The sequence below is a fragment of the Drosophila ananassae genome, chromosome 3R, assembly GCF_017639315.1.
Source record: "Drosophila ananassae strain 14024-0371.13 chromosome 3R, ASM1763931v2, whole genome shotgun sequence".
Lineage (NCBI taxonomy): Eukaryota > Metazoa > Arthropoda > Insecta > Diptera > Drosophilidae > Drosophila > Drosophila ananassae.
In genome coordinates this window covers 12,446,778-12,469,202 of record NC_057930.1, presented here as the reverse complement: position 1 = coordinate 12,469,202, position 22,425 = coordinate 12,446,778, and the positions used below count along the sequence as shown (strand labels likewise).

The 22,425-nt window shown below is 38.4% G+C and overlaps 1 protein-coding gene and 3 long non-coding RNA genes across 5 annotated transcripts; all 4 read left to right on the top strand.

Moving 5' to 3' along the window:
* The first annotated feature begins 6,865 nt into the window (after positions 1–6,865).
* Positions 6,866–7,814, top strand: LOC6498688 (accessory gland protein Acp29AB). The gene has a single exon (XM_014906760.3). The coding sequence runs from the start codon at positions 6,902–6,904 to the stop codon at positions 7,805–7,807; it is 906 nt and encodes a 301-aa protein (XP_014762246.1). The 5' UTR covers positions 6,866–6,901; the 3' UTR covers positions 7,808–7,814.
* A 4,639-nt stretch (positions 7,815–12,453) lies between these two features.
* LOC116656083 lies at positions 12,454–12,785 on the top strand. Its single transcript, XR_004311094.2, has 2 exons — positions 12,454–12,570; positions 12,624–12,785. It is a non-coding gene; the product is annotated as an uncharacterized LOC116656083 (long non-coding RNA).
* Positions 12,786–13,070: 285 nt separating this feature from the next.
* LOC116656085 lies at positions 13,071–13,434 on the top strand. Its single transcript, XR_004311095.2, has 2 exons — positions 13,071–13,154; positions 13,368–13,434. It is a non-coding gene; the product is annotated as an uncharacterized LOC116656085 (long non-coding RNA).
* A 1,294-nt stretch (positions 13,435–14,728) lies between these two features.
* LOC116656075 lies at positions 14,729–15,830 on the top strand. 2 transcript variants are annotated; one of them, XR_004311087.1, is made up of 4 exons: positions 14,729–14,768; positions 14,979–15,042; positions 15,105–15,613; positions 15,690–15,830. It is a non-coding gene; the product is annotated as an uncharacterized LOC116656075 (long non-coding RNA). The 2 variants fall into 2 exon arrangements; XR_004311086.2 differs by having other exon boundaries at positions 14,733–14,768; positions 14,951–15,042.
* The last annotated feature ends 6,595 nt before the right edge of the window (positions 15,831–22,425 follow it).

Sequence of the window (22,425 nt, the reverse complement as noted above, 5' to 3'; positions counted from 1 at the left end):
AGTTTCGAAAAATAATAATTATTTGCCCAGGCGGCGAACCCGGCAAGGACACCCAGCCTGTAAGCCTGGTTTCCTCTTTTCCCCGTCATAAACCCCTTTTCCATTCAACTTTTCTCCTGAATTTCCCTCCCGGCTTTCCCATCCCCCCCATTTTCCCCCCAAAACTCACAGATCCCAATAGCTGTTACTCTATCAGTTTGGTCCTCTTGTTCCCCGCACTTTGGCGCTTTTGCTTATTAAAGGCTTGGGTGTAGATTAGTTTATCATTTAATTATTTTTTACGCCTCCTTGCGGGCGGTTAGGGGGGTGTGCCATATACATCTACTATATGAGAAGTCTGCTGCTAAGCATTTAATTCATTTAGTCTCATTTTCCGAAAAAGAATTCAATTTATTTTGGCGTGAATGGTAGTTCTTCAGCCCTGGGTCTTTCGTCAGACGTAATTCCAGTGGGAATGTCTAGATTTTGGATATGTTTTTCTACATATATGGGGGTTTACTTGGGGAATTGAAAAATAATTGCATTTTCTTATATGGATATTTGAAAATAAGTGTCATAAGAGTGAATTGTGAGTGTTATTATATTTTGATAATAAGAGTTTCTATAATACCTTCTATAATAAACCATTTTTCTAATAAGACTTCCAAAAGGTGTTAACCTGAACTTAATTGATTATATTTCTCAAATTTCAAGCTCAATGAATCCATCTTCTTTTTGATATTTTCTCATTAACCAAGGCAAGCTATATGTATTTTTGATAATTATTATCTGAGGGCGTTGATGCTGTCACATAAAATTGGTTTCGGGCTGAGTGAACTGGGACTGACCAGGACAGTTCAGTGGCCCCCCAACCACGATGACCCTTCCAATTGTGTTTGACTCTGTGACCTTTTATTTGGGCAGCGGTTTTCGCTTTTTTCACACATCTCCGGTGAAAGGTGTCAGACGCATTTGCTGCAGGACGCATTCGGCCGCCCAGACACGTGCGAATGCTTTGATGGCGCCCGGCCTGGTTCGATTGTAGCTTTTTGACCCTGACCACATGTGTGGCTCTGACCGGCCTTTGTCAACAGTTGCCTTTTAATTTCACTTCATTTATATTCAAAGAAAAAACAGAAACGCTTCGGTCTAATTGCTGTTGGGAAATGTGTTTGCCAAGTGTCGGGGTCACACCCTCCAAGTCACCCCGTGAAATAGCCTCTCCGGATGTTGACATTTGTCTTATTTCCATTTCCATTTTTCATTTTTCTATACTAATAATTAATTACACTTTTTTTTGGCTGCTTTATGTCTCTTTAAGGCAAATCATAAGCTTATTATATTAAATAATTTCAAAGATAAACATTCTGCTCTAAAAAGTAGAGTCTTTCGTATTCAATTCTTTCCTTTATCCGCATTATTTCTTTCCTAATAATTCACTTATTTCTTGCCTAACCATAACTCGACTTAAATGTGGCATAAAATGACGGCATAAATACAAATTATCCATCCCAAAAAATGGAATAAAAATAAAACACTTGCAATGCCTAATGGCATTTATTAATCCAATTGCATTCTGGCACTTTCTAGGGGGAGGTCAGAGACCAAGATAGCCAAGAACCTAATAACATTAACGACCACCATCTCGGGAAAACATTTTGCAAATCTAATGAGCCTCGACGGCATAAAAAAGACGCGCTCAGACGAAATTAAAAATAAAACGACAACAGACGACGGGCATAAAGCAGCAGCCAAAAATTGACAGCCCTCCGTGGGTCATGAGCCAAGACGGACGGACAGGAATCCCCTGACTCACTGGACCTAACCGAAAGTAGAAAAAAACTCAAAGAAAAAAAATAGGACGAACCAGGACGAGGGTGCAAAATCAGGAATTAAAACATCTTAATGGTCTGCGTCTTTATGAACTCCGCGACTGTGTTGTCCTGTCGGGTCGATGGTTTCCAGCCTGCTGACACCATTACTTTTGATTCCATGTCGGGGTTTCGCGTTTCTGGCATTCTTGCTCTAAGGTCTCTGTGATTTCGCCTTCTCATCCAAGTTCCATGTTCCCATCTAGTTAATTTTCATGTAAATTAAGCAATCAAATGTTTGCTCTAATGTTCTTCAATTAACGCTTTTTTTGTGTCCCTAAATTAATTTCAATTTTCAGCCGAGTTGGGAATTTCTTAAAAGCGCACTTTTATCCTTGTAAGAATAGTACATTTTATGTTAAGTTTCTCTTCTAGTAGTTGCAAACCAATTTGCCTGTTAATGAAGTAATTAACGCTTTTGGAACATTTATTTCAATTTCTATTTAAAGTCCAAACAATGGGCCGCTGTTTGGCTTCTGTTTTAATTCGACTGCAATTAACATATTTTCACTTGGAACCTGCAGAACCAATACAACAATGTTTTAAGCCGAAAACCAAAGGCATAGTCGTGGGCCACTTATCGGAACAATCAGCAGGGGCTGCTGTGTGTGTAAGCCTAACAAATATTACAAAAAAAAGTTAAGGAACCTGAGGGCTAGAGGCCCACAAACAAAAAATCGTGGGCGTGTCCCGGTTGAAGTAAGAAATTTGCAACTGCAGAAGCCAAGTGCAGTGGCTGCCACCGGGATCCAAACCGCTCCACCCACTTTTGTGCTAGGTAACAAAAAAAATATGTATTTTCGGGTATCTAGTTGGGGGATCTGTGGCATGAGGCAGGCAGGAGGCACCGAAGGGGTTTCGGCCAGGTTTGCATGCCAAGAAATCGAAAACAAGTTGGCTCCCTGGCTGGCTGACTGACTGACTGGCTGGCGGGCTGACTCTCTGGCTGGATGGCTGGTTCACTTGATTTACAACACTCGCCACTTGGTTTGGAGCTCACTGAGTTATGGGTCCGAGATACTTCCACTTTTGTATCCGCGTGTGTGGGCGTCAATTACCAGCTCATAAATTGCCATCGCAATGCCACAAATATTGCCTTTCCACAGCCTCCCCCACTATTCCGTCTAATTGTTTATTAATCAACTCATTAATTAGTTGCTTTACCTCTGCCATTTGTTATTTCACTTTTTTTTCACTGGTATTTTGTTGATTTGAGCCTCGCCCGCCTCGATAATTTTAATTAATTTGTGCAAACTGTATTTTTCGATTGCATTTTTGATTAGTTTCTCGATTTGAGCATACATATTTGCTCTAACAATCAACAAAATAATTAAATGCATTCAAGCATTTTTAATTGTTATTTGCGCTAATTTTGATGCCTAGGCGTTGGGAGCGTGGGCGTGGACGTGGCCACGATAAATAGTCTGCATTATTAATGTGTTTTGTGTCGATCCTGGCGAAGGCTGGGCCAATTGTCCTGCAGGCTATTTGACCCGTCCGGGTTAAGTGGCTCAGCGGTTTGGGCCAAGTCAATATTAGACTATTGCGGCTACCCGGGAGGGAGCTGCGGGTTTTAGTTTTTGTTCTACTCTTTAGTTAATGGGTTTAATGCTGTTTAATTTGAGTTTATAGAATCTAGTCCTATATGACCCTTTCCATTTACTTCCAAATACTTCTTAGGACTAAAAATTACTTAGTTAATGTCAATTTCCTTCCATTAAATCAAAAAATCTTGATGTACCCCCTAGGCTTGACTGTTTAGTTCGAAACTAGATATTTTTTTAAAGCCTATCTTGTCTAGATGTGTTGCCAATCCCAGTCCAATCTAAAATCCCCAGTAGCTAGGGAGGCAGAGACCAACAATTATTATTTTACAAATTGATATTTATGAAGCAATTTACGAAATGTTGTTGCACCAAACGACTTTGTCGCATTCATGTCTGCAGGCGATGCAGTCGGCTGCCCTCGAGTTGCGGGTCTGAGGATTGGAAAAACATTGCACAGACTGCAATCGAGCGGCGGCTCGATCCTGGGGGCATCCTGATTTCATCCTTTCACCAAAAGGGCCAGGCTGTTGCATTGGCATTGCAGTCGAGCAAAAAATGCCATGAATTTCATTGCGGAAAAGAGCCAGAGAGCCAAAGTATTGACTTTTTGCCGTGCCAAGGACCCACAAATGTTTATTAATTTTATTGAACAATTAATTAAATGCGGCCAGCAAAATGTTTTGTCAGCGGCAATTCCAACGACAGCTGCCACCGATGAGGGGCTCCTGGTTCTGTTGCAACACTGAGCCTGCAAGGATGCGGCGGTCCAATATTAAAATACCACAAAAACGTGACTCGATGGCGGAAATCTGGTTGTTCTGGGAATATATTCCAAAGGATTAAAGGTATATAATTTTATAGACAGTAGACCAGAGAAACCACAGTAATATCTCCATTTATGTCCGAATGTCCTGTAACCCGGAACACCCAGCTAGCAATCTCTGATTTTATGAAGTGCAACAGCAGTTGCAACAACAATGAAAAGGCCGTTAGCACTCAATGCAAATGTTGCACTCACAAATTGTTTTTATTGAAATGGACACCGCCTCCCCGGTTGAAATGCAAAGAAAATTGCCAAATGAAAATAGGTACATTAATGACAAAATGCAGGCCATTGTTTTAAAATATTCCACATGTTATAACAGAGGGCTATAACAGTTTTGTTATTAAATGGCAATTTATTTGCATATTGTTGGGAAAATGTAATGGGTCTGGGAAATCGAAAATTGAAGGAGGCTGCCAAGTAAGCGATATGCACTTGACACTCAAGTGGACGACACCACATGCACCACATGTGCGAAAACAAGGGAAAGGGTTTTTTTTTATTTCGAGGGTGGCTTGGCTTTCGAAAAAGGTTTTCAATTTTTTTTTTGGTTGGTTTGTATTTTTTGCACTTGCCTCTTTTTGTTGCACACACTCTCTGCTATTTAGCGGCATGACGCGCTTAAACAAATACAAATTTACATTTCGCTGCCATAAACACTTTTAAATTTGAATTTCATTCATACTCTCAGCCCCTCTTTTTTTTATATTTTTCTGCACTGGAGTACTCGGAAATGGAAATTGATGCCAAGGTAAACAGAGTCAATGTGGTGGCCAGACAACTGGCTGAAAGGTCAGCAGGATTCCATCTGCTCGACCGGAAAAAACTCTGATCCCATCTGAGGAAAGGAGAAGCCAGAAAGCTTAGCCCTGGCCAATGTCGTTGACAACTTCAGGCCCCTGAACGGCAAGGAAACCCCTCGAGGAAGTGTCTTGGCCATAAGTCAAAGCCACTTCACAAAATACTTCCGGCTCACTGGGATGACTGGGATGTTCTGTGGCTTTTCCATTATCCGCTTGAGATTTTTAATTTCTAGATACATAGTCTATCTTAGATATTAAACACTCTATCCACGTAATTTTTACTAATTTTAAATATATTTTAAACATGTATTTTAGTTTTAGAATAAAAAGTGAAATCCATTCCCGAGTGAGCACTTGTTGCTGAAAAAAAGACGAGTGAGTGTGGGTGGTTTGTTTTGACAGAAAAGTGGAAACCTTACCCCTCAGCATCGGTTGCCTTTTCGCTTGTAGTTTTTTGGTGGTTGGTAATGCCCTTTGAGCAAGGACCCTTTTCGCCGAAGCACCACCCACCCACCACATCGAAAAAGCTGAGGAAAATCATCGCACAAAAAGGGGCGTTTAGTGTCGAAAAAGAAGCTGCGAACCCTTGTTGTTTTTGTTAAATTTTGCAGAAAGTCACCAAAATATCTACCCCCGCCACCGGATCCATCCACTCTCCTTTTTGTGTGGGTGAGTGGCTTTCGGTGGTTTTTGCTACCGGGTTTTTTGTTTAGCCTTTTGGGTATTTAAACTAAGCGGATTGTGTGGGTGACATGAGTAGGTGTTAAGTGGCTTTGTCACTTTCCTTTCGAATGTGTACGGGAAAAGTGTAGTACATCTACAATTGCAAAGGAGATGGGCAGGGATCTCTCCCATTTCTCCCCACATCCCACAACACCAGAAGGGAGTGCAACAAAATCAGTTTGCTTTGCACTCAATTTGAGCATTTAATTGCTTTCTGCAATCATTCGGCAAAAACCTCACAAATTGTAAAATCTCACAAAATTAATCAGTCTACCCCGGCTCGTTTTCCCAGCAACTCCAAGCAATTAATCCAACTCAAATGACTGAATGATTCGACTCTCTTGATTTTGCCAAAAGACTGTGTGGGGGCTTGGAGTTTGTCGAAGGCAAGGCAATAAATCGTTGCCGGCTGCTACTACTACTGCTACTGCTGCTGCTGCTGATAATTTTCAATTCCGATTTCAATTTGAGCACAATTTTTGCTTCGAAAAGTATGTATGCCCACTGGGCACTTGCTCTACACTTGGCAGAAATAAGTGAGTTTATTATTTGTCTTTCATTTTTAAGAGATAAGGAGGAGCACGCTTCAAATTTATTATTATTTTATGATTAAACCTACATAGCTTGCCATAAAAAAATATCATTAAATAAATAACAAAAAATCACTGAAATCGTAATTATTGTACCCGTTACGGGTAGAGTGCTAGGGTAGACTGTATTCGGTCAATTTTTATTTTATTTGCAGAATCGGTTGAGCTTTAGAGCAGTTATAGAATTTAAAGGGACTAATTTAAGGGGCTTTTCTTGAAACATCCAAACGTATTTTAAAATGTGTTATTTTACACCTGTTTACAAATAACCTTCGAAGAATGAGATCTTTTGGCTAGAAGAGATGAGTACCGGGTATTATATGGTCGGGAAACTTTCGACTGTTGTTTCTATTATAAAATTATTTAAATAACCTAATTTTATAAATTAAGTTTATATTATGAAGCAACAATCTTATCTCGCACTTGCTGAAGTAGATTTCCTTAGAAAAGAGAATTATCTGGAAAGCAGTTAACATAATCCTTGGGGCTATCTATATAAAGTGTTCGTACACTGGGGAAAGGTGTTCAGTGCAAAACTTCCATCGTTGGAAAGCATTCACTGAAAATGTTCAAATTCGCGATACTTTTCGTAATTATCTGTGTTGTCTGGGCACTACCTCAAGAGACAAATGAAGCTTCGATCCTCAAAACCCCGGTTAACAATTCGACTGAACTAAATGACACCAAAAACCGATTGGATTGGCTGGAGAGCCAACAAGCAATTCTGCAGAATGCACAATTCCGAATTGAAGCCTCTCTGTATTACAACAACTTGACGTGGAACAAACTGATACCTGAATATTTTCAGGAAAGATGGAATAATGCAGAAAATAATTTAGAGAACCTGGAAGCTGCTCAGCATTTAATACAAGAATATTTGGAAACCTATCGATCGGATTTTGAAAAGCTACAAAACAATACGGAAAGACAGCTTTCCGACCTGCAAAATACAAGCTCCAGAACCGAGAACTCTATTGAGACCAAGAACTTGGCTTGGGAAAAGGTCGTCCCTCAGGATCTTACAGCGAGACTGGCCAGAATCGAAAGCCAAGTTAAAGAAACACTGTCCAAGGTCACAGCCACCCAGCAGATACCGCCAAACTTCGTAAAGATTGGTACCAGGTATTTCTACATAGAGAAGAGTATTAAACTCAACTGGTTCGGGGCATCGCATTTCTGTCGCCGGATGGGCGGCGATCTGGCCACCATCGAAAATGAAATGGAGCAGAGCTTACTCAGGATTAAACTTACAAAAAGTCCCTATTGGATTGGCATTACCGATTTGGAACAGGAAAATGTGTTTGTTTCAGCAGCGACCGGGAAGAGAGCGCCGTTCTTAAAGTGGGCTCCAAATGAACCCAATAATGACAACAATCAAGACTGTGTTACATTGAAGAGCTATCAGGATATGGACGATAACTGGTGTACCAGAGAACTTTACTTTGTTTGCCAGGCAAACACAAACAAATAATAGAACAGTCTAGTATAATCTAGTATCTAGTATAATAAAACTGATTCTAAAATACAATACTTTTTTCTTTGAGTGCCCTAATATTTTGACTTTCTGGGAGAGATGAATGCGCCCGCAGTAACCACAAACAGTCGACGTGTTTCTGCCCTCGAGGGAGATGCTCCTGCTGCTCCTGTTTCGCCCTTTCGGTTGTCCTGGTTATCCTGCGTCCGTTCGGACATGCGTCCGTTTGTAAGCCATTCATTTGTCCAATCATTCAACCGGAAGCTATACCGTTTGACACACATATACCCGTAAACCGTAGACTCGCATCCGGAATTTGTACGGTACCCGCTGGGTGTCGCCCGCCCGGTCACTCGCATGACACATGCAAATTTCCAACTGCCCTCCATTACCAAATCCGAAAGCCCCCCACATTCCCATGCCCATGCCCATAGCCATCCAGAACCCAACCACATCCGTATCCGTATCCGTTGGCCTGGTGTCAGTCGCCACTTAATTCATTTGATGCCGTAATTTGGCAATTTCTCGCAGATTTCCAGAGTCTGACATTCGGATTTGATCAATTAATTTGAATAACACCGGTCATTTATCATGTCGCGGCACCAGCACAAAAACAAAAGGGTTGCCAGCCAGGACTGAACAGGATACAGCCAGGATACAGGTCTAGGGTTGCTGATTGGAGGAGACCGAGCTAATCCCCAGTCGAGTGACTTCAGTTTTGGTTTTTTTCCAGGGTTCTATTTAGCTTGAGGGGTTATATTTTATTTTCAGGAAGAAATAAAGAATATTTGATATTTTTTAGAGCTTAAAATATTAAAGAAATATTATTAAAATCTAAATATAACTTACATTTATAAGAAAACCCTAGTATTTATTATTGGCAGCACTTTCCATTACAACATATAATCAAAATAAATGACAAACAAAATGCCTAAATTATGTTTTTTAATAAGTACGACAATACTTTATGGTATTGCCAAATGCTCCAGCTCCAAAAGGCAAAGGACCAACCTTATATTTCTTTCCTCCCCAAGGCGGAACAAGTCACGTAAAAAAGTAAGCAAAAGTGGCCAAAACAACAAAAGAAAAAAGTTACAAAAAAAAAGTGAAAGAAGACACGGCTGCTTAGATAAATGAATGCGAATTACGAGCAAGACGTCGAAGAAGGGGAAATATAATACTTTGCATACTTTTTCGGGGAGCATTCGAAATAAGCGTGAAGCCGCAGCAACTGTGTAAAATTTGTTTTAAAAAAAGAAATACACAAAAAATATACAAGAAACAAAAACCAAAGCCAAGAAAAAATTATATACAAATGACTTTTTATGTTGATTTCATGGGCGCAGATGTTGCGGGGCGTCCGGTTGTTGGCGTTTCTCTGACTTTTTTCTACTCATAATTTATTATCTCGCACGGTTTGTTTTATGAACTTTAAATAAAAATTTATTAGCAAGAAAGGGAGACAGGGCACGGGTGGCACTGCGGGGAGATAAAGTCGAACAAGTTGTGCGGCATGTGGCTGTCGCAAGACAGTTTGCATTTTTTGATTAATTTTCATTTCGCCGCTATCGACGATGCATCAATCAAAGTTTTCAACATTCTGTCCGTAAAATGAAGCAAGGAGAACGAAATTTTTACCCTCTTTAAAGGACTTCTTTCCTCTCAGGGGCATTGGAGTTTGATATATTAGGCTATCAATAAATTTGACAAATACAGGAAGTGGTCAGCCAATTTATCCAAAATGTTTTCCGAGAAAAAACGTTTTTCCAAATGAAAATGGTATAAATAATACAGTATACGATATCTCCTTAAAAGTCTGTATGTTATTACTTAAAGATATTATAAATATGTATTCTTAAATAAGTTTATATTTTGACGGTTTTTAGCCAAAAATCTCCCCTCCTGACCAGCTCCAACTGTCTGATCCCCTGACGTCTAAGCATCCCCAAAAAGCAAATCTTAATCCAGACTGTTATCGGGGGAAATGTAATACAATCTCACAATTTAACGCTACTTATCCGAGGAGTATGAATTCCCTGGCATTTACAAGCCAATTCAAAAAAAGAAAGAAAGAATTTGTTGGCAGCAGGAATCAACAGAATTCCAATGAAATATAGACAGGCCTATTCAGATTTCATGGCAATGGCTCATGGCTAATATAAAAAAGTCTTAAATTATTGGTAAAGGAAATAATGGCACACGAAATATTTTTTTATAATTTAAAAAATTGGCAAATCTCAAATTTCCCCCTGAGTCCACCCCCCCCCCCCCCCCCCCCCCAAACCGTACCAGAAAATCGCTTAGCAATAAAATTAAAATCTCACATAATTGTTCCCCAATGTGGCATATGGACAAGTCGATTTCGTATTCGTTTTCGAGGGGTGTCTTTTAGGACTTATCCAGCCACCAGAGGTAACCGAACACGAAGTATAAGGTTGTACGCCAATTTTATTAACTGCAAATCTTATTTGCATGTTTATTTTGCATAATGTGCCGAAAAACAAGCGTCAAGTAAGCGACACACACCCCTGACAAAGTGGGAGGCCATTTAGAGTAGGCTTCGTTGAGGGTAACGAAGAGCGTTCTTTTATTCAAATATTTTCTTATGACTTGCCAGAGCGGGACTAAAATTCGATTTGAGTGTCTGTCAACCGCCGACTTGTGACCGAAATGAAAATGAAAAACAAATTTCACGCTCAACATCGCGGTTTCGACCGCGCCACGCCGGATGATTTGCATACGAAATTGGAGAAGTCAAAGCCCTAAAACCTGCCAAGGGTGGCTGCAACAATTACAGATGCTATTATATTTTTCCCAATTTTTTGCCAACACGTCGAGTGGCTTTTCGTATTTTCATATTTTATGCCTTTTCCACGTGTCAAATCGCGCGTCAATCAATCGATGCGCATCGGGCATGTTTAATTTTTGAAAATTTCCTATCCACTAGCTCGACACTTTCCCACTCTCCACTGCACCACGGATGCCCTTTTATTTGTTTTTCATTTTTATGCCCCAGCACACCCCAAAATAAGTACAAAAAAAATGAAAAGAAGTCGATCCCCGGTGCTGGTTTCAATTTTACGCCGATTGGTTTTCGGCAATCGCCTGTGCAAATAAGCTGAGCGAGCGATAAGCCCAAGGTCCAAAGCCTCTGTCTGGCTATATCTTTCTGCCCATATAGCCGAGGCTCAAATTTAAATAAATACAAGCAAAGTGGAAAATAAAATGCTCGGCTAATCTTGGCCACCCCTCCTGGTTCCTGGCTCATGGCTCCTTTCTCCTGGACGGGCTTACAAAAGGTATTTCCAAGGGTGGTCACTTGTTCTCTGGCCTTTTTTTTGGGTTTCAGTAACTTAACGAGATAATTCTGACATTGGAAAATCCGGAATCGGATTTATTAAGGTTGTGTAATTGGGCCTTAGTCAATGTTTATGATATAATAGTTTATTTTATTGAATAGTTACGAATATCATATACAAAATTCAATCAAATACAAATTATCATTAAGAAAAAACGAAACTTTAAAACTCTTTTCAAGCTCAACCCTTGAAACAAAACGAAATGAGATGAAATATCTTTGTGGAGCTTATTAAAATTTCAAGTATTGCCAATTTAAGGATTCCAAACCACCAAAAACCCAGTGACTGTAATGCGATACAGAAATATTGTTTCCCTCGACAAGGAACCAGATGAGAGCCACGTTGACAACGCACAAGGGGCACGGTGAACAGCGAACAGCCACTTACAACAATGGAAATGATTTTTGCATAATTTATTCGATGATTATTACAAAGAAGGAGACAGTTTCTGAGTGGGCCACCCTCTGGGGCGCTCAGTTAATGTTACTTTTTATTGCAATTAGAATGTTTTTTGGGGACTCCAGCCCCAGCCACCGGGAAAGTGCTAGAGCAGAGTGTGTTTTTGCATATTCGCTGGATTTAATTTGGCCTTTGCCGGCAAAAGTGATTATGTCCTTTTTTGTCAGCAGCTGCACCTTTTCAACTCGTGTCCCCAGAGTGGCTCCGGATTGTTTCTCTCCACATGAGCCACCTCTCAAGTGGCCTGGCTCTGGATCTTTCATTTCAACTTCAATCATATTTCATGCCCTCCGTCGTCGACGTCGTTGTTTTCGTCGTCGTCGACGTCCCGCCATTTGGTTTATGTTTATTGTTTTATCCCGGCTTTTCGCCGTGTGCCAAGAACTCAAACACACACTCAGACATAATCAAAAAAGGTAATCAACATAAAGTTGAGCGTCGTCAGCGATGCCAGCCAACGACAGGCAACAATTCCCATACCCATTTCCATTCCCACACAGTACTCGGTGCTCGGCACTTGTCACATTCACAAATGAATGAAGTGCCAAAAGCACAACTGTGTCTGAGAAAAATCCAGGATAACTTCAGACTCAAGTTGCCAAGTGGCTAAGAATATTATAAACCCCATCTCTGATCTTAAAATCTCATACCAGTTGTAAGAAATCAATTAGATTATGTAAAGCCTTACCATTACTTTCGTTTAAAACAAGATACAATAATGATATTCTGCCGTACAAACAAACAATAAATTAAAAAATTTTAAAAGAAAACTTAAAACCATTCAGCATAACTAATCGATATTAAATGCTTCTAAATCCATTTCAGCTTAAAACCCGATTTAAAATGCTAAATTTTTGATTTAAAATTGAAAAGGCAAAAACATGAGTCGGACTATTTATTTATACTTAATTATATGTATCATTACAGTAGTTGTTTTTTGGGGTATGTACTTATTTACATGTAATACATAAGAATATTTATATTTTTTTTTCTAGAAAAACTTGAAAAGAAACGAGAAAAGGATAAATACAAGGAAAAGCCAGTAAAAAAGGAAAAGATTTGTGCGTGTTTATAATGTATTTAGTATCCTCATATGTTTATAAAAATATTTTTTCTAAGATTTCATATATTTCCAATAAAATCTTAAACAAATTTTACTTTTTTGTCGCATTTTTTATCTATCGGAACACTTTGTAAAATCCATGCGCTCCATAAAATTTCCCTTATCAGTTTTTATATTTATCTTCGTTCTCAAACTCTCTTTCCACTTTTGAAATATTTTGAAAATTTAACCACTATTCATTTCTCCCTATTATTCAGATCCTTACAATACTTAAAATGTAGAATTAAATCCCATTAGCATACTAAATCGATATGCCATGCTTTCGAATCCATTTCATCCAAATAGCCGATTTAAAATGCTCATTTTGGTATTTTAAAGTATCAAAAATTAAATATATTATTATATTTAGTAATATATCTCAGTTTCATAGTTTCAGTAACCATTACATATCTTTCTATTAGAAGTAAATACTCATCATCTAAACTATCATTTAGATGCACTAAATGCAAACATTTATATTTATTTTAGTCTAACATTACTAACTTCGCTTTAACTAACATCACCTTTTTCACCATCTAAAAATGTTACTCACCAATTTATTACTCAAAATTAAAACCAGATTTAATAAATGAAAATCTTACATATAAACAGCTTCATTTTCTATTTTAAATTTAAGAAGAAGATGTCTTGGAAAACTTATTTCTACTATGTTGGCTGTGTGATAACAATACTTATTTTCTGGCGTAAGAAGTTAAGCTTTAATTTTAAATTAATAAATTGAATTAATTTTTATTAAATTTTTTAGACAAAATGAACGACAAAAAAAATCAACGAAAAAGTAAAAAAAGCCAATGAAAATAATTGTAGGTGTTAGTAATATATTCAGTAATATTCAGTAAATACAGAATGAAATACCAGCTTTAACAATTTAAAACATAATAAACATAATTTATAATAAGTACATATGTATATTTATCTAATATACCCCAAACCATTTTCGTATCTTGGTCCATTTTCACCTGATCCCCAGACGGATTATCTCAAACGATTTGTAGATTGATTCTTCATGATGCGGCATCAAAATCTGCAATTGAAATTTTTTGTCTAATATTTTCAAATTTTTCAAGGGGGACCTCTTCTAAAATCCAGGATGTTTATATCATATAAAAAAACCTCTTTACGAGGTAAAGTACCGGTGACGAACCTGCATGCGAAACCCAAAATATCTGATAATATGGCTATTTAAAAATGGCTGCAAAATGGAAAAAATAAAATGGGAATACAAATGTAAATAAATGTCTGCGGGGAGCCTGTTGACCAAGTTAAGATAGGGTGGCTAAAAAGCGCACTTTTGATTCACATTTTAGCCCACAGTTTAGTCATTTCGTATCGTATTTAAGAAAGGAATACCATTCACGAATCAGCGTTCTAATTGCCACCAATCTGCATTGAAGTATCATGAAGACCGAGAAACAACATTTTGGCCCGATTTTTGGCCAAAATCATGATGTTACCCCTTTGAAAATTTGATAAAATCGGCTCAGATTTTAGTTGGCCAGTTTTTTATGTAGAATTATAGGACACGAAGCCCCAAGATCGGAATGTATAACATTCTATATATAACATTCTGTTCTCCGATAATTATTTTCGATAATACAAATAAAAGTTTGTAGATCGATTCCCCACTATTCTGCATCAAAATCTGCTTTTGAAATTTTTCATCTCATTTTTTTAAATTTTTCAAGGGGGACCTCTTGTAAAATCCAAGATGTTCATATATGACCCTTGCGTGGCCATATCTTAGCCAATTCTCACCCGATACCCAAGCAGATTATCTCAAAAGATTTGTAGATCGATTCCCCACGATTCTGGATCAAAATTTTTACAATACTTGAAATGTAGAATTGAAACCCCTTAGCGTACTAAATCGATATGCCATGCTTTTAAAACCATTTAATCCACACAACCGATTTTAAATGCTAATTTTATTTGTTTCAAGCTGTCAAAAAATTAATATAAAATTAATATAAAACTATGACATGTTTCATTGGCAAACATTACATACCCATTTCTTTTAGTAAGAACTCCAACTAATATTAACATTTATATTATATTAATATTTATTTTAGTTTAACATTACTAACATCGCCTTAACTAACCTTCTTAACTCACCTTTTTACCATCCAAAAATGTTACTCACCAATTTATTACTAAAAATTAAAACCAGATTTAATAAATGAAAATCTTACATATAAACAGCTTCATTTTCTATTTTAAATATAAGAAGAAGATGTCTTGGAAAACTTTTTTCTACTTGGTTGGCTGTCTGATAACATTAGTTGTTTTCTGGTGTAAGTATTTAAGTTTTAATTTTAAACTTTTAAATATAATTAATGATTATTTAATTTACTAGACACAATGCAAGACCAAAGAAAGCGAACGAGAAGGGGGTGTTTGTTTAGGTGTTGAATAATATATTCAGTAACGTCAAATGCTAATAAAAATATAAATTCTATGATTTCATACTTTTGAATGAATTATCAGCATCAAAAATTATAATAATGTACCAAAAAATATTTTCTTATAACCACCTTGTAAGATCCAGAATGTTCATATATGACCTTGCCGTGTCGATATTTTGGCCAATCCTCATCCGATGGATTTCGACACACATTTTTTTAAAATTATTTTTAAAAAATTTTCCATTCATTTCCGCATAGCCCAGTTAAATTAATTCGTCTTATTAATTTAATCTTTAACTTTAGAGCTAAACCATATCAAATTTCCTAGAAACTTTCACTCTTAAAATTGCGTATAAAAGAGAATTATTTAAAATGTATTTTACACTAAACTAAAACTAAAACTAAGTAATGTCTTGGAATACAGTTGTTCTAGCAATAATTGCATCAGTACCTTGGTTTGGTAAGTAAGAATAGTGTTACTGATAATTGGACTTTAATAATAAATAATTTTAACATATTTTAAATTCTTATTATAGATCCTTCATCAGGAATTTGGATTTATGATGATAAATGAGTAATATAATTAAGTTTTGTATGTAAATTAAAATTGCATAGAAAGAAATAAGGTTATGAAAAGAAACCTTACAATTGAGTTCCTTATTTATGAAAATTGTAGTTTAATATACAAATATTTTTTTAAAATTACAAATAGAATTAAAGAAGAAGATTTTCACACTTCATAATTTACTTTAACAAGTCATCGTGCTAAAAGTGAGGTAAAGTTAATGAAGTTCCAACTTATTTCCTTACAAACAAAAATCTCCATATCTATACATTTCACATATCCGGTAAGGGTTAAGCCACCCACCTAAAAACCCTTAAATTGATTGATCAACTCAATCGGTTGTGCATTCGAGTTTCGTGTTTCACCAAGCAGAAGAATTCAATTATTCAAAAGCCGAAAACAACATAAAGGTAAGGTGGTAAAAGAGGAAATGTATAGATTAGGGTTAAAACGATGTGAAACGAAAAAAGCTTCGAGTATATATGGAATTTGTTTTTTTTAATTTTTATAAATAATCCTTTACTGCCACGGTTGACCAAATGTTGCTGATGAAACACCCAATGTTTTGATTGATGGTTGAGATTTTTTTTTAATTTTGTGGCAAAGTATAAAAGAGTTTGTGATAAATGGCTGGAAAAAATACGTATAAAAATATAATAAAAATACATATTTATTCGTCCCTTGGTCAGAGGCAATGAATTTTCTCATTATGGGCTGGCAGCTTAATTAAATGAGCTTCTCTGGTCATTTTCTGGCCACAAAGAACGTCTCGAAACGAAAATAAACACTCCAACTCCACCATCACTACCCTTAAATGTCTTTCCCCAGTACCCTGGGAGTTCACTTACATGGCTCATTTTACGGACTGCATTGCATTTAATTAAATCATAAATAAGCATAAAGCGAAACGCATCTCCGACAATTAAACAAACATAAAAACCTACCAAGTGACAATGCCAAGACCCCATCTCTTGGCACCAGGATTTTCGCTACATGGGGTGAATCCGTAAATTGCGCACTCAAATGGCGAAAAACGCATTGAAAATTGCATTTAATTAAGTCAATTCCCGGACTTGTCTCCCTAGCCACAAAATCCGCTGCACACCGCCGTATTTCAATTCGGACTTCGTTGGGGCCTTTTATTATGTCCCAAGTGTGGTGGATAGTCCTTCTGGAGAGATACCCTTAAGAGGTCACTATGTTAGTTTAGGAAAGTTAAGAAACTAAAATTTTCTTATTAATGTTTTTTTTTTCGTTCATAATTCCTTAATCCTTAGAAAAAAAAATATTATCCATATTTTTAATATAGAGTATCATTAAGCTCTGGTTAAAACCAGTAAGCTGTACCTTAACTGTTTATTTTGACAAAGCAATTGGCCCAAATGGATGCAAAGGATTGCGCCATAATGATATGTCCCTGATGATGATGATGATGATTTTGATGAGGATGTCGTTGTCAACGAGGGCGGACATCGAAAAGCCTGGCAGTGGCCAGGAGTCAAACTGCAACAGCGGCCCGTCGTCTGTTGTTTATTTTAATTACTGAAATTGCATTCGAGTGCCAACTGCCAAATGGCCAAATGGCCAAGGTGGCCACCCCCATACAGCCACACCCACTTTTCCCCACAGTTGTTTTGTTAGCCGCCACTGCACCGCTATCATCGTCCTCGTTGTTGTAGCTACTGCTGACATGGCTGCATATTGCTTTCATTTGCGTTTACGTTTGGTTTGGTTTTGGCCATTGCCTTCAGCTGGAAGTCCACTCCCTCCCTTATACTCCCTCCCACCATCAGCAGGTGGAGGCCCTTGGCCCAACAAGCGAGGCATGTATCAAAGTTTGTTCAGGTAAAATGCCGTCGCGCAATTGTTATGAGTGTCATCATCAGCATCGAGGGCAGGCACCAGGAAGGTGGAACGGGCCCAGAGAAGAACACAGGAGCAGAATCAGTAACTGAAACTGGAGCAGGAGTACACAGGGAAGTATTAAGAGTAACTTTTCAAGGAGCTTCTATCAAAATAGACTAAGTTTCAGATCTTTTTTAGAAGGAAATGTGCTTAAAAATCAGCTTAAAAGTAATATATAATTAAAATTAATAAAGTACTTGTTCAGATCTAACTATTAACTTTCCCCACTGTAGTACCGGTTCGGGAAGAACAAACCTCTGGTTAAACAGGCGACACATTATCGATGCCCGCTGCTTGGACGGATGAATCCGGAGGATGGGAGGACGAGCTGGACTTGGGGGATGGTGATGTGGCTGGGGGCGGAGAAGGCTTCCGGAGAAGGTAGAGGGAGGGAGGCAAGGGTGCGTGGTCAGTCAACGCGCGCTTTATGCAAACACTTAGCAAACAGAAATGAAAGCATAATATTGGGCGCACGAGGCAGGTGGACGATAGGCAGGAGTGTTACGAGAAGGGTGCCATGGGAGTAGATACAATTACAAGTGGCCATCATCAAGTTGAGCTACTGGTTGCACACTCATCAAAAGGAATGAAATTTAAGGTTCTTTAGGAACGATTTTTCAAAAATAAAACACAATTCCCTTGAAAAGAAGACTTAAATAATAATTAAAATCCGATCAGTCAATGAAAATGAGTTCCATTAAAAGATATTTGATTGAAAATTCCAGACAGCGTTAAACCGAAACACAAACAAAAATATAATAAAAATTAACCAAAAGCTCTTCCAAAAGCAAAAAGCAACAAGGACCCTGGGGCGGAGACACTCAAATGCGCTTTAATTAAAAATTAAATCCGTTTTGCGCTCATAATTATGCAGTTCTCACATGCGCACCCCCGCCTTTTTTTATAACCACTCCCCCCCATCCGCCACCCACCGCCCTCGGGCAACCCCCACATATTCAAACAAGCGAATCATTCCGAACTGGGTCTGTCCGGAAAAGTGGAAAGCCGAAGAACTCGGGGCTGGTTGGGCGGGGCGTATGAGTAATAAATTTGTAAAGCACGATAAGGGGTTGGCAAAGCAAAAGCGACAGGCCCGTCCTGGCCCGTCCTGGCCCGTCCTGGCAAAAGAGACAGCGCCACACAAAACGAAAGAGACCGAAGGACACTGGAGAAGCGCGAAAGGCAGCGGCATGTAATCAGTGAATAATTCAGTTATAAGAAAATAATTTTTCGCCAAACATTAAAAAAAGCGTCAAGCAGAGGAGACAGGCCCTACCCTTTTGGTTCTCACCAGGAGCGTAGCTAATAATTACTTTTTTGGGGGAGCTAAGCCTTCACCACTTGTTCTGCGCTCCTGGATGGCCTTATTTTCGGGGGGGTTTTGGGAAATTTGAAGAAAGGAGGGTTGGACCCCGCCCCGCCCACAACAATAACAGACAGAAATCTCAGCAAGTAAGATGCCAAAACCGAGACCGAGACAGAGACGGAGACGGAGACGGAGACGAAGACGTTTGGCGTCATGTAAATAAGAATTATGAAAATAATAATGGAAAAAGGATTAAGACGCAACCCCACATCCGAAAATGTTCAAAACGGTTGGGTGGTCGGGCCATGGGGTAGACGAAACCGTGGTTGGCAGACATGAAAAGCGCTACAAAAATGTGGTTACTATGTAAGGAGCAACATTTTCTAGGGTAAAATGGAACCAACCCATATAGAAAAAATTTATAAGATAGATTTTAATAATATTTAATTTTATACTAATTTTGCGGTTTCAAAGATCTATTACTATAAGATCTATAAATATTTTCTGTTGAAGAAGCAATTCTAAAAGCAAAAATATATTTATTCTCTCTGTCATTCAGTAAAATAATTTCTATTATTATTTATTAAAAAATTTATTTTATAATTAAATCTTATAAAAGTAAAGCCCCCACTCTTAACTTTTTTTCTACAGGGTATTAATGCAAACCAAATCAAAACCAAGACGAAGATGAAGATGTCGGCGAGAAGACCTCGTCGAAGGCTGTAAAAGGTTATGACGCCAACGGGCAGGCGTATGTACGCCCCGCAGGTCGTCCGCGGCCGGGGCGGTTGGGGGTTAATGGGAGACACAGGGTTAAGGGCGGTACACTAAGCCCACACGACATGCAGTCGCGTATAATTATGGCATTTTTACAGTGCGGTCTTTGCCGTTAGTTTTCCTTGAATTTAATTACTTGCGCCTTTTTGCATGAAATATTGAAATGTTGCCATTAGAGGGGAGGGTGGTGGTTTGAAGGGGCGGGGGAGTGGAAAAAAAAGCTGGCTGGTGGTTGGGTGGTTTATGTAGCTTGTTCTGGCAACTTTGCTGCATTTTTAATGCGACCACAGCTCACACGGGGAAAAGAACAGAAAAGATGCTTAACACCCAACCGCCGACGACACCTGCCTGATTTATCGCCCAAGACGCGACAATTTCCCACAGTTTCCACCGGGATGACATAGCACCACCATAGCACCCACACCCACACCCACATCCACCCACCTCTGCCCTCTGTGCTGGGAAATGCTGTTAACATTTTAGACATTTTTTTGCCTTTGTGCATTTTCTTTTTAATTTCAATTTTCTACTCGACAAACGGCGGCCAACAATTTGTCGGTGCGGTGTCCTTGTTAGTCCTTGATGAACAGGGGGGCGGAAACAGAGGTGGAAAGGGAGAAGAGGTCCTTGGTTCCTTGCGCCGGGACTCATTTCGTGTGTGCGGTGTGTAATTGTCTTGTTATTGTTGTTCCTGTTCTGTACTGACTGGCAGGCTGCCTAAAATTAAAATTAATTTTTATTTCCAGAACTCCGCTCCCAAGGTGTGAAATGTGGCAATTATGCCGGGGCAATGCCATCGCCATTAAGCAATTATATTCAACATAAAATTTATAGCATTTTCGGTTTTTATTTATATCTATGGCACACGCCTAGAAGCTCTAGGGAGATATTCCCAGAGTTGGGGAAAACTTTTGTTTTGCTGACTCAACTTTTTTTGTTTTTGGATTTCAATTGTTTGGGAGTTTTTAATTAAATTCAAGTTTATAGGTGTGTGGTGTTCTTGGAAAAGAATGGATAAGCAGGCACTTCTGTGATAAAATAGGACTACATTCTTTTAAATAAAGAATAGTAAAGTAGCTTCTAAAAAAGTAGTTTCCAAGCCATTGTAATTAAAATATGCCTCCCAACACACTCCTCTGAAAATCTTAATCCCAAAAAACTCAAGTCCAAACCATAGAAAGAGATTCGTTCAGGATAACATCAAAGGGGCCAATCATTTGCATTTGCTCTTCACAATCCTTGAAATCGGCTTCTGAACTGAGCTTCTGGCCTGCCACCAGCGCCTCCATCCCTTTATCTTACCGATCCTGTCTGCCTCTTGACTTTCAAATAGTATTTTGCGTAAATATTTATACTTCTTTTGTCAGCAATTTTTTCAATAACTTTTAATACCAACATACATCATGGCAGGGGGGCTAAGGGCTAAGCAGGCGGAGCGGTAACAATGGACTTGAAATGAAAATTGGTAAATCGTTCGTTTCTCCAATGCTTTTTTTTCTGCATTCCTTTTGTTGTTGTGGGCGGTGGGATTATAGGCAAAAGTTGTGTAAAAAGAGCACTCATATAAGATATTCTATATATGTGTATGTATGGCCATTCCAACATCCCTGCCCCATACCCTGATGAGTCGTTGGTCGTTGTAATGAATAGCCTTCTGTCAGGCATTTTTACTCGGGTCCGTCGCTCCGGCAATTTGAGACCGCACTTATCTGCGATTATGACTTTTTAAAATTACACTTTTCAACACAGAACACTCCCCCATCCTGCAGAAACAACGGCAATTTATTGGCGGAAAGCAGAAAGAGATGAGATGCGAAAGTAAAAGAAGCAAAAAAAAAAAAATAGGCAAGGAATTTTTGGCATATCCCATATCCATATCGGCAATATCCCATGGCATACCTCAATTTAAAACAGGAAATGCCTCTTGAACTGCTCTCGGTTTGGGGGTTGTTCGGGGTGCCTTTTTTTTGGTGCCTTTTGATTTACTTTTATTGGCAGATTAAGTGCGTCAAAAGGTAGCGCTTAACATACGTATATGGTATACCTCCCAAGCTCTGCAACAGCCTCCCCCGAAAATGTCTGCCTTGAATTTTCAGAATTATTGAAAATTTTAACGAAAAAAAAACATCAGAAGCTGCAAAAACCATATGTGTGTGGAGTGTGCAAGTATCAATTTTTATGGCGCAGTTGAAAAGTCACTTTTGATGTTATCATTTTGGTTATAAAAAAAATATATATCGACCTCTTAAGCTGTATAATGTGTTAATGCACAAGGTCTTATCTATAAAGCAGTTTAAGCCGAAATAAAAATATATTTCAGCGGAAAAAAGTGATTTTAGAATAATAGACTATAATATGGTATTAAAAATTAAATACAGCCATTCCAATTTGACCTACATTTTGGAATTAAGATAGCTTTCGCCTATTTCTTTGGACAAAATCTCAACCCTATTTACAACCCCCACAATACCAACTTCCGCTCGGCACTAATCTAATCCCAAAGGTGTAAATTCAACCGTGAAATTCGTAAACTATAAACGAACCAAAAAAACAACAATTTTCATATGAATAAACAGCCTGACACACGCTCGCATTACATCATCCCTCGAGGTTGGGGTTACTTTCCTTTCCTTTCTCGGATCGGTTCTGGATGTAATTATAAGCATAAATACGCGTGCCCATTTGCCACTGAATAAATCAGAAATATGATGAATACTAA

Bases quoted from the DNA above. Each gene is read 5' to 3' on its own strand.
- LOC6498688 (XM_014906760.3), top strand. From the start codon at position 6,902: ATGTTCAAATTCGCGATACTTTTCGTAATTATCTGTGTTGTCTGGGCA.